Source organism: Chiloscyllium plagiosum, unplaced genomic scaffold, assembly GCF_037043375.1.
Source record: "Chiloscyllium plagiosum isolate Xiang-an unplaced genomic scaffold, Cpla_swu_hap1 HiC_scaffold_2, whole genome shotgun sequence".
Lineage (NCBI taxonomy): Eukaryota > Metazoa > Chordata > Chondrichthyes > Orectolobiformes > Hemiscylliidae > Chiloscyllium > Chiloscyllium plagiosum.
Window position 1 is genome coordinate 11891583 of NW_028270140.1, and position 12513 is coordinate 11904095.

The 12513-nt window shown below is 43.2% G+C and overlaps 1 protein-coding gene across 1 annotated transcript in view; it reads right to left on the minus strand.

Annotated features, from left to right (window-relative positions):
- Nucleotides 1-12513, minus strand: part of acer2 (alkaline ceramidase 2) — a 66986-nt gene that overhangs the window by 41001 nt on the left and 13472 nt on the right. The window contains exon 3 of the mRNA XM_043719072.2: nt 7810-7951. Within this exon, the coding sequence (XP_043575007.1) occupies nt 7810-7951 (142 nt within the window). The remainder of the gene's footprint in view (nt 1-7809; nt 7952-12513) is intronic.

Below are 12513 nucleotides of genomic sequence, written 5' to 3' on the forward strand. Positions count from 1 at the left end.
GCGCAACCCACCCATACCCCTACATTTACCCCTTACCTAACACTATGGGCAATTTAGCATGGCCAATTCACCTAACCTGCACATCTTTGGACTGTGGGAGGAAACCGGAGCACCCGGAGGAAACCCACGCAGACACGGGGAGAACGTGCAAACTCCACACAGTCAGTCGCCTGAGGCAGGAATTGAACCCGGGTCTCTAGCGCTGTGAGGCAGCAGTGCTAACCACTGTGCCACCGTGCCGCCCCCGATCACTTTTACACTATCAACTCCAACATTTCTACATCAATTTTCCCAATGCCGCAGAATGAAAAATTTAAATAGTCCAAATGTTTTATCACATCCATTGATAGGTGATGTTTAAGAGGACATCTTTTTTAATATCAATACCACAATAAGAATCTATAATCTAATTTTACCGCACTTATGAAAATAAAGTCATGTTAATGAAATTTCAAGGGCAGTGAGTATTGGAACATTTTAAAATGAACAATCAATTGTAAATCCAACAAGGCAGGCTGACAGCACAAAGGCTGTCAGAAGGATTGAGATAGTGGTAGCAAGGCAGAGCCAATAGCTTCAAAGTACAGGCGGAACCTGGCATTGTACGTTCATACCACCAAGGGGTAACATGGAGATCAGAAGTAAATTTCTGTTTTGCTAATTCCATCTCAAATCAGATTTTTCAGCTAAGGTTGTGTGCTTTCACTCTTACAGTGAGAGTATTCCCTACAATATGGAAGCAGGCCATTTGGCCCATCCAGTTCACACCAATTCTCCGAAGAGCATCTCCACCGCTAAATCCAAGCCACCTTGGATTTAGGCGGAAGAAGAACACCTCATCTTCCGCCTTGGACCCTCCAACCACATGGCATCAATGTCAATTTCACCAGTTTCCTCATCCCCCCTCCTCCCACCTTATCCCGGATCCAACCTTCCAACTCAGCACTGCCCTCTTGAACTGTCCTACCTGTCTACCTTCCTTCCCACCTATCCGCTCCACCCTCCCTCCAACCTATCACCATCACCCACCACATGCATCCACCTATCGCCTTCCCAGTTACCTTTTCCCCAGCCCCAGCCCCACCCTCCTATTTATCTCTCAGCCCCCTTCCCACCCTCCACATTCCTGATGAAGGGCTTATGATCAAAATGTCGATTCTCCTGCTCCTCATATGCTGCCTGACATTCTGTGCTTTTCCAGCTCCACACTTTTCGATTTCCACCTCGACCCACCCCTGTATTTCCCATGACTAATCCACCTAGCCTGTACATCACTAGACACTACAGGGTAATTCAGCATGGCCATTCCACCATGCAAATTTGAGGAAACCTCCGACCCATGGAGACAGGGAGAGAATGTGCCAACTCCACACAACTGTCTAGAATCGAACATGGATCCCTGGCTCTGTGAGGCAGCAGTGCTAACCACTGAGCCACCGTGCTGTCCCAACCAATAAGAAAAGCTATGGAAAATTCTTACTAAATTTATCAGTCCACCAAATCATAAACCACCTTTTACAAAGTTTCAAAGTGCATTGCCAAGAGAAGTTTGGTCACAGACTTTCTTTTTGTGACAAAACACCTTAACTTGTTTAACAGTTTCATTCTGCAGCAAAAGAAAACAAACGTTTATTCAGAATAGTTGCAGGAATGGTAGCTGACGATGTAAATATGATCTTCTCTTGGTAACTCTGTTGACAAATTCACTGTCCAGTATTGACTGAAAACAGGAAATGCTGGAAATACATTATGTCTGGCAGCGTCTGCTGAGGGACTTGCTGCATATTTACTCAGATATGACACTCTTGTTTTGTACTTGCAGCTGTTCCAGCCTTTATTTCAGATTTCCAGTGCTTATCCTCTAGGGTATGAGAGCTCAGCAGTAATTATCCTGGGATGGTTATCTAGAGGCTCAGACCAAATAATCAAAAAGACAATAGAAATCTCATCACGGCAACTGGGAAATCTAATCAAAGATATTAAAACAAAATCTGGAAGAAAATGTTGATATTAAAAATGAAGGCCATGAAACTACAGATTGTTGTAAAATTCCATTTGGTTCAATAGTATTCATCAGGGAAGGAAATTTGCCATCCTTACAGGGTCTAACTGAAATATATGACTTCAGAAAACAGCAATGTGTTAATTCTTAACTACCCTCTAAAATGGCCTGGCAAGATTCTAAAATGGTGGACTGAGATTAGTGTGGATCTTGCAACTGTTCCTGAAATTCAGGCTTATTTCCAGATTTACTTCTAGATTTCTTACAGTTCTTCCATTTCAGTACTATAAGATTTTTACTTTGATTCATTTTCAGTTCTTTTAAGAAATGTTTGGAATGAAATGGACCAAGCACAGGCAGGTGGGACTAATTTAGTTTGGGATTATGGTCGACATGGACTGGTTGAACCAAAGGGTCTTTTTCTATGCTGGACAATTCTAAGTTACTCAGTTATTTCAAAATCATAAGAAAAAAATGATAATAAAACAGTACAGACTGCCCAACATCAACCTTGGTTCCAGAAACCACAAAGGCACACCTGGTCCAGATGACACTACAAAGGCTTCCTCTGAGGACTTGTATCAAAATTAGCAATGCTGTCCCACAGTCCACACAAGCAGAACTTGATATTGTCATGTTCACAAATCATACCTTACATTAATATCTCAGACTCCTGGTCATCTATCCCTGAGCATATCCTGTGCAGTGAGCAGGGCAGACCCACCAGATTTGATTTGATTTGATTTATTATTGTCACATGTACCTAGCTACAGTGAAAGGTTTTATTTTACTTGCAGTAGAAGCAGACCATACCATACACGTGTGTTAGGGTAATACAGCACAATGAAGAATACAATGTTACAGCTGCAGAGAAGGTATGCAAAGAGCGAGGTGAACATTAAATTTAAATTTTAAGTGGTCCATTTGGAAGACTAATAACAACGGGGAACAAACTTTTCTTGAATCTCTTGGCACATATGTTTCAGCTTTTGTATCTTCTGCCTGACGGAAGAGGTTGGAAGAGATTATAACTGAGCTGGAAGGGATCGTTGATTATTCCCAAGCAGCAAGACGTATATTGGAGTCAACGGATGGAAGGTTGGTTTGTGTGATGGACTGGGCTGTGTTCACATGAGAAAGCGAGGACTGCAGATACTAGAGATCAGAGTCAAAAGGTGTAATGCTGGAAAAGCACAGCCGGTCAGGCGGCATCCGAGAAGCAGGAGAGTTAACGTTTTGAGCATAACCTCTTCATCAGGAATGTTGGGGTGGGAGAGGGGTCCTAAGGGAGCTGAAGATAAATGGGTGGGGAGTGGGGTTGGGGGGTTGGGGAAGGTAGCTGTTAATGCGATAGGTAGATGAAGGTGGGGATGAAGGTGACAGGTCTGGGATAAGGTGGGGGGGGGGAAGGGAAATGAGGAAATTGGTGAAATCGACGTTGATCCCAAGTGGTTGGAGGGTCCCAAGGCAGAATATGAGGCATTCTTTTCCGTTTCCTATCTCTGAGTTCTTCATCCGACAATACTTTAGGAATTCTGCATTCCTTTAAAGGTGAACACTTATGAAATCACAATTCCCTTTAGTCCTCTATTAACTGTAATGACTTCAGTCATTTTGGCCTAGATTCTGAAACCTGAAACCACTCTCTCAATATTCAAGATCTTCCAACCTGACCTCTTTAACCAAGGTTTTAACCAACGCTCTTCAAATCACCTTTGGCTTAGTGTTCATTTTCATCTATTATGTTCCCGTGAAAGGCCCTGGGAAATTTTCCAAAGTTAAAGAAGTGATATAAATGCGAATTGTTATTGTACTGGTACAAGTACAAGGACAGATTTGAAACACTCGTACTATTTTAACTGAGGTAGAGGCAGCCAAGAGGAGATTAAATTGAGATTTCCAAAATTATGTGAAGTTTGATAGGGTGAATAAAGAAAAACTATATTTTGTTGGGAGTCAGCAACGGTCAAGCAAAATTTCTTTCCAGAAAATTCTTGCAACATGAAATGCTTTGCCGCAGGACTAGTAGATGTTGAGACCACTCCATGTTTTGAGTGAAGCTGGATAAATATTTGAAGCAGAATAAGATTGAAGACTATAGAGAAAGCAGCAGGTGAGTTTGGTTTAGGCTGGGTACAACGAATGGGTACAAATCGAACAGCTAGAATCTATGACATAAATTTCTACTATGAACTCTTTGCTCTTGTACTCCATCTTCCTATTGGTCAAGCAAAGACTGGCTTTGGCCTTTTTAAAAAAATGTTGTTGATCCAATGCTGGCCTCAGTCAGTCTGCTCAACTGTTCGAGTTGCCTGAGATTCCTGCAAAGTCAACAGAAACACTGTGCAAAAGGACTCATACCAATCTGGCACAAATGGAGCCTCTTGGCCCTGGGCCAACAGCAAAGAGATGGACACACCCATCATGGTCAGCTTCTGATTACAGATTATCTACGAGCTTCTTTGAAATTTGTTTACTGACCAAACATCATTCTGGGGAAACTGAGCTAACTGACGTTTCCAATGTCCTATTATATACTCACAGAGATTTTACAAAATGGATGAGCAAAACAGTCAATGTTTCAAAGATTGCCATGATAAAATATTGAAGACTTAAGGGGTATAAAAGCAAATACCAGTGCAGGCTTTATTTATGAACACAATTTTTCATATATGTTTCATATACCATTTGACAACTTCTAAGTGACAAATTGATTCTCAGCGAATTTCATTGAACTACAAAGAGATCATAGCCCTGAAACACTAACCCTGTGATGAATCTTATAGGGTCGGAGTGACTTAGGTTATGGTGAGATTTGTAGCAGAATCAAATGAGTAGTCCAACAAGGTTCATCTCAATATTGGGAACATGCCTTGTGCTTTTTACAAGGGGTACGGTAGATAGCTTACTAGACGGTAGCAAGTCAAATCAGAGGGATTATTGCTTGCCAAACACCTTGTTGACAGCCCAACTCATCCCCTGACTCCCCAGAGCCTGTCCCCCATCTGCAAGGCACAAGTCAGCAGTGCGGGGGAATACTCCCTACCTTCCTGGATGGGTGCACCCCAACAATATTCAAGACACTTGACACCATCCAGGACAAAGCAGCCCACTTGATTGGCACTGTATCCACAAACATTCACACCCTCCATCACCGACACTCAGTGGCACAAGTGTGTACTATCTACAAGATGCACTACAGAAATTCAGCAAATTAGACTGCACCTTCCAAACCCATGACCACTTTCATCTAGAAGGACAAGGGCAGCAGATATATGGGAACACCATCACCTGTAAGTTCTCCTCCAAGCCACGCATCATCCTGACTTGGAAATATGTCACCGTTCCTTCACTGTCACTGGGTCAATATCCTGGAATTCCCTCCTTAAGGCTATTGTGGATCAACCCACAGCAGGTGGACTGCAGCGGTTCAAGAAGACAACTCATCATTATTTTCTCAAGGGCAACAAGGTTGGGCAATAAATGCTGGGCCCAGGCAGCGATGCCCAAAATCTGACAAATGAATAAAAAATAGCTCACCTGACTATTATAGTTTTCTCTCTCACCAAACTTGCCAAACACGCTGGACATACCTCTACCATAGGTATGTCACATGAACACATGCACCAGCCGGTTTCAAAACAGTTTCTACCCTACTGTTGTTAGAATACTGAATGGACTCACAAACTCTTCACATTTGCCTGTACCTGTGTTTTTGTTTTTTGCCACTGTTTACCTATTATTTACTATCTATGCTATTTAACCACGTGATCTGCCTGTGTTGCTCTCAAGACAAAGCTTTTCACTGTGTCCCGGTACAACGTGACAATAAATTCAATTCAATTCATATTGAGAAGACTCAACAAGGAAACCAGAGAGGGTGCCCGGTGAATTTGGCTTGCTGCTTGCTCCAACTTATCTCCATGTTGGACACCAGGTACCGATACCTCTGGACACATTCGCTGGGCATCAGTCACACACATCCCACGTCCATGGACATTGGCACTGATATGGGCCAACCTCTAGCTACCTCCAAGGCACATGTCTAATCCATGTACAAGATGCTTCTGCACCTTGGGCTGCACCAGCAACTACCATTGTCATACCGCATCACGGATAATGTGTGCTCAGCTCTTGGACTGGACCAGGCTGCATCACTGGCTTACTTCACTCACTGTCATATTACTCACTTACTCTAATCATACCTGGATGCTCAGTGTTTCCCTACTTTGCCTTACCATTTTGTGTTTTGCTCCCTCCTCAGCCAGAGGTAAGAGGTTCATATTTCTGCTGCTTTGCCTTGTCATTTAGAACAGATACAAAACCAGGAATCTTATCATGGTTGTCAGCAAGCCCCAGTCATGTCAAGAGGGATAGCCTTCGCTCATTTGGTCCTGGCACTGTTACTCAAGGGCAATCTCTGTTACCAGTCCAGGAGCTTGGACATAGTGGGTCAGCCACTTATAGAGGTCAGTGTTAGGATGCTCTCATCATAAGGAATGATGAGCTGAATGTCAGGAAGCCCACTACATCTTGACTCTTTCTGCTCTATAGTGCTACTTTCCTCATGGAATGGGAGACAGAGGCAGGTTTGACGGGAGATGTAAGTGGGTGGCAGAGATATTATTTTTACTCCAGGTGAGGTCGTGTACTAAGTGAGTGAGTAGACAGTGTCAAGGGCATGCAGGGTTAACACCATTGGGAATAGTGGTGGGTGAGATTGAGTGAGGGAAGGTGCTGTAGGCTATACTGAGAGTGGTACAGCATGAACCTTAGTGGGAAGTGGGCACAGTTAGCAGAGATAGAACGAGTGTGAAGCCTTCAAGAGAAGATGTTGGCGGTCATCCAAGCAGAGTGGAGAAGCGTATTGACTTTTGGTCAGGAGGTGGCCCGAGCCAGTGATTGGGCAGTGCCAAGGGCGTGTGTGATTCATGGCGGTGGGGTGGGTGACAGTATTGCAGGCAATTGTGGGAGTGATAGAGCATCAGCCTTGGTGAGAGGTGATTACAGGAGCTGGGATGGAGTGAGTGTGAGGTACCAGAGTGGTGATGGAATGCTGGCGGAATGGAGAAGGTCATTGACCTTCTTCTTCGAGTGTTGGGTATACCTCTAGAATGCTGAGACCACACTGACCTGGATGGCAACCTCAGGCCAAGTTGGCATGGTCTGGTATATTGGCCTCCACTCCTCTGATCCTAGGGAAACAGGAAGTCCTGCTTGTTCACCAGCCCATCAAACAGGACTTCCAGATCCCTTATCCACACAGCCAGGTGCCAATTACTCCCTTTCTGCCAAGTCCAGGGCAAATGTCAGGAACCATGCAGGACAGGTCTGGACTGACAGTGTTTGCCTGACTTGCACAACCTGCTTTTAAAGATGGCATGAGCGCAGGGGGTGCCAGTGAATTCTGGGATATCCATTGTTCAGGGAGTTGTCCGGAAATAGTATCTAATAAGATTGGGTCAGAATTAGAATGAGAGAAGCCTTTGGGTGTGATAGGTAATTAAAGCAGCATGTTTGATAAGATACAATGGGAGGACTCACTAAACCTCATCACAAAAACTTGTCAAAAAATCATAGCACCACTCAAACTTAGCCAAAAAGAAATAGTTTAGATCTTCACAGACTGATCTGCTGCCCCTTTTCAACATTTTTGGTTCAAATTCTCAGTATCTAGTATTTAGCTCTTGAATGAAGAAATACATCCTAGAGACAGCGAAACTTTTCTGATGATCATCAATGTAAGAAATTATTTTTGAGACTTTTAGCTGACCATATAGAGTATATACGTTTGTATCCAGCCTTACCTGTCTCGTTGGAAAATCCTTGGTAAATACCGTCTGGGGAACCACATAGCCAGCGCACACATTAGAACCCAAAGGATTGCTAGTTCATCTAACATCTGACCGATGAAACTCAAAGTTGCATGAAAATAAACTGAACCTATACCTGTTGGGCACAGAATCAACAGGATTTTGGTTAGTTACAAGCAGCAATAAATTGTCTGCACGGTGTACATTATTAGTTTGTGTACTATGATCGTTTGGAAAGACTGCAATTCAGACATGCTAATAAAACCCCATCTCTCATCCAATGAGCTTTCTTGAAGACACAGCATGGTCTTTTTCCAAATTCTCTTAATTAATCTTCGGGATTCAAGTGCCCATGTCAATGGTTTGAAAAAGTGCACACATCTGAGCACGAGAGATTCAAAACATGCATTTTGTCCTTTGAAACAAATGGAAAGTGACGTTTATTTGATTTTGATATGCTGCTGGGCACATACAGCATGCAGAGAATTAAAAGCTAGGAGTGAATTACAAGGCTACAATTTAATCAAAATGCACCAGATGACGTCAAGCCTTAAACAGCAAATCTAGTGAGACTTGCAATCATCTAAGTCCAAGTTCACTGACTGTTGATATCTCACATCCAGAAAATTTGTGTAAAATAGTATATTTAATACATTAATTTAGTATAACAAAAGTGTGTAAATGTGCCTTATTAATAATCAAATTACAGTATGCAATAAACAAATTTGATTGCCTCGTATTTGGTTTGCCCATTTTAAGTATTACAGAAATGTGACAAAAATCCCGTGGACTGATCAGATGTTTGCAGCATATTTAATTTCATAATAAGGCTGGAAGTATAAAATATCCTGAAAGTGACATCTTTCAAGTCATTTGACAATTCTTACAATGATTGAGTCAATTTTAAACACAAATCCTCAAGGTTTAATTGAAGCCTCACCATTTGTGACGTGAACTGAAGAAAATACTTTAATTAAATAAATATTGCCCCTATCTAAAAGGAGCTGAAAACACAAAATTTTTCATCTTGAACTCATCAGAACTAGGAGGAGAAAGTGAGGTACTGGATGCTGCCTGACCTGCTGCGCTTTTCCAGCAACACATTTCCAGCTCATCAGAACTAGGATCCAAGGAACTGACTTGAAGGTTGAGACACCAATTGATACAACATAAGAAGAAATTTTCTTTGTTCTCTTTGTTAAGAGGGTGCTGATTGGTTAACACCAAGATACAGCTGGACCTGTCGATCTTACTTCTCTGACCAGGCAGATGGACTCTGAATGGTCAGGGTGGTGCCATGAAAATGCAGAGGTCGACAGTCTCCATGAGCCCTTTGTTTACAGTGACAGAGGATCCATGTGCCAGGGACAGCATGAGAGCCCATAACCTCTGCCACTGGCCCGCCTACATAAAACAGGGTCCTGTGTATTAACATGTGTGGCTTTCCACATGCACAAATCCTTCACACTGAAAATCTGATCGATAATCTTAAATTGGTTCCCAGTGTAATTCTTAGCATTCAGATTAGTTCATAAATGTTGCCATAAAGCAGAATCACATCTAATGATCGATGTAATGTTCTGAGGCTTGCAAACAAGAACTGAGTAAGTACGACTGGCATACTGCCCATTTTAAGTGGTCAAAGAATATCCCTTGCATCACAAGATACTGAAACTCAAAACACATTACATAATTGCGTGACAGATAAAACATCTTTTCAGCTTGACAGCAGCATCCTCATGTGTTTACTGCAAAGTAGCAGCTTGAGATCGCTAGCTTGTGGTTCAAATGTTTGACACACCTTCCCCTTCCAGAGTAAGCTGAGGGAGTACAGGCAATGTCTAGTCTTGATGAATGGCAGACAAAAAACTTTAACATTTTAAAAACCAAAAGATCTGTGGATGCTGTCAATCAGAAACAAAAACAGGGTGGTGGTGATAGGAGATTTTAATTTTCCCAACATTGACTGGGATTCACTCAGTGTTAGAGGTCTTGATGGAGCAGAATTTGTAAGGAACATCCAGGAGGGTTTTCTAGAGCAGTATGGAAATGGTCCAACTTGGGAAGGGGCCACACTGGACCTGCTGTTGGGAAATGAGCCCGGCCAGGTGATTGAAGTTTCAGTGGGGGATTACTTTGGGAATAATGCTCACAATTCCATAAGTTTTCGGATACTCATGGACAAAGGTGAGAGGGGTCCTAAAGGAAGAGCTAAATTGGGGAAAGGCCAACTATACCAAAATTCGGTGGGGGCTGGGGAATGTAGATTGGTAGCAGCTGTTTGAAGGGAAATCCCCATTCGATATGTGGGAGGGTTTTAAAGAGAGCTTGCTTAGAGTGCAGGAGAGATATGTTCCTGTGAAAATGAGGGATAGAAATGGCAAGATTAGGGAACCATGGATGACCGGTGAAATTGTGAGGCTAGCTAAGAGGAAAAAGGATGCGTACATAAGGTCTAAGGGACTGAAGACAGATGAAGCTTTGGAAGAATATCGGGAATGTGCACCAATCTGAAATGAGGAATTAAGAGGGTTAAAAGAGGTCATGAGATATCCTTAGCGAGCAGAGTTAAGGAATACTCCAAAGCCTTTTATTTGTATAAAAGGAGAAAGAGGGTAACGAGGGAAAGGGTTGGCCCACTCAAGAATAAAGAAGGAAAGATATCCATGGAGTCAGAGAAAATGGGTGAGGTTCTTAATGAGTACTTGGCATTGGTATTCACCGAAGAGAGGAACATGATTACTCTGGGTCAAGTCGGCATAAAGAGGGAGGAAGTGTTAGGTATTCTAAAAGGCATTAAGGTGGACAAGACCCCAGTTCCAGAATAGATCTATCCCAAGTTACTGAGAGAAGCGAGAGAGGAAATAGCTGGGCTTTAACAGATATCTTTGCAACATCCTTGAAAACAGGGGAGGTCCCAGGGGACTGGAAAATTGCTAATGTTGTCCCCTTGTTTAAGCAAGGATAATCCAGGTAATTACAGACCTGTGAGCCTGACATCAGTGGTAGGGAAGCTACTGGACAAGATACTGAGGGATAGGATTATATACCCATTTTGAAGAAAATGAGCTTATCAGTGATAGATTAGATTAGATTACTTACAGTGTGGAAACAGGCCCTTCGACCCAACAAGTCCACACCGATCCTCCGAAGACCCATTCCCCTAAATTCACTCCTTCACCTAACACTATGGGCAATTTAACATGGCCAATTCACCTGGCCTGCACATCTTTGGACTGTGGAAGGAAACTGGAGCACCTGGAGGAAACCCACACAGACATGGGGAGAATGTGCAAACTCCACACAGACAGTTGCCTGAGGCAGGAATTGAACCCGGGTCTTTGGCGCTGTGAGGCAGCAGTGCTAACCACTGTGCCACCATACCGCCCACAGCATGTTAGGCAGCATGTTTTGTGCAGAGAAGGTCATGTCTTACAAACCTAATAGAATTCTTTGAAGAAGTGACAAAATTGAAGGGATGCAGTTGTGATATACATGGACTTTAGGAAGGCGCTTGATAAGGATCCCCATGATGGGCTGATGGGGTCCAGGGTGTACGAGCTAGATGGATAGAGAACTGGTTGGGCAACAGGAGACAGAAAGTAGTAGTGGAAGGGAGCTTCTCAAAATGGAGACCTGTGTCTGGTGGTGTTCCACAGGGCTCTGTGCTGGGACCACTGTTGTTTGTGATATACATAAATGATTTGGAGAAAGGTGTAGGTTGCCTCATTTGCAAGTTTGCAGATGATCCTAAGATTGGAGGAGTAGCAGATATTGAAGGGGATTGTCAAAGAATGCAGCAGAATATAGATAGATTGGAGAGTTGGGCAGAAAAATGGTAGATGGAGTTCATCCAGACAAATGCGAGGTGATGCATTTTGGAAGATGCAATTCAAGAGCGAACTATACAGTAAATGGAAAGGTACTGAGGAAAATTGATGTACAGAGAGATCTGGGTGCTCGGGTCCATTATTCCCTGAAGATGGCAATGCAGGTCAGTAAAGTGGTCAAGAAGGCAACAGCATGCTTTCCTTCATTGGACGGGGTATTGAGTACAAGAGTTGGCAGGTCATGTTACAGCTGTATAGGACTTTGGTTTGGCCACATTTGGAATACTGCGTACAATTCTGGTCGCCACATTACCAAAAGGATGTGGATGCTTTGGAGGGGGTGCAGAGGAGGTCACCAAGATGTTGCCTGGTATGGAGGGTGCTAGCTATGAGGAGTGGTTAAGTAGATTAGGATTATTTTCATCGGAAAGAAGGAGGTTGAGGGGGGACCTGATTGAAGCCTACAAAATCATGAGAGGTGTAGACAGGGTGGATAGCAAGAAAGTTTTTCCCAGAGTGGAGGTCTCAATTACTCGGGGTCACAAGTTCAAAGTGAGAGGGGAAAAGTTTAGCAGAGATATGCATGGGAGATTCTTCACGCAGAGGGTGATGGATGCCTATAACGCATTGCCAGTGGAGGTGTTAGAGGTGGGAACAATAGCGTCATTTAATATGTATCTAGACAGATAAATGAATGGGCAGGGAACAGAGGGATACAGATCCTTAGAAAATAAGCGGCAGGTTTAGATAGAGGATCTGGATCGGTGGAGGCTTGCTGGGCTGAAGGGCCTGCTCCTGTGTTGTAAGCTTCTTCATTCTTTGTTCATAAATTGCTGGAAAAGCTCACCAGGTCTGGCAGCATCTGTGG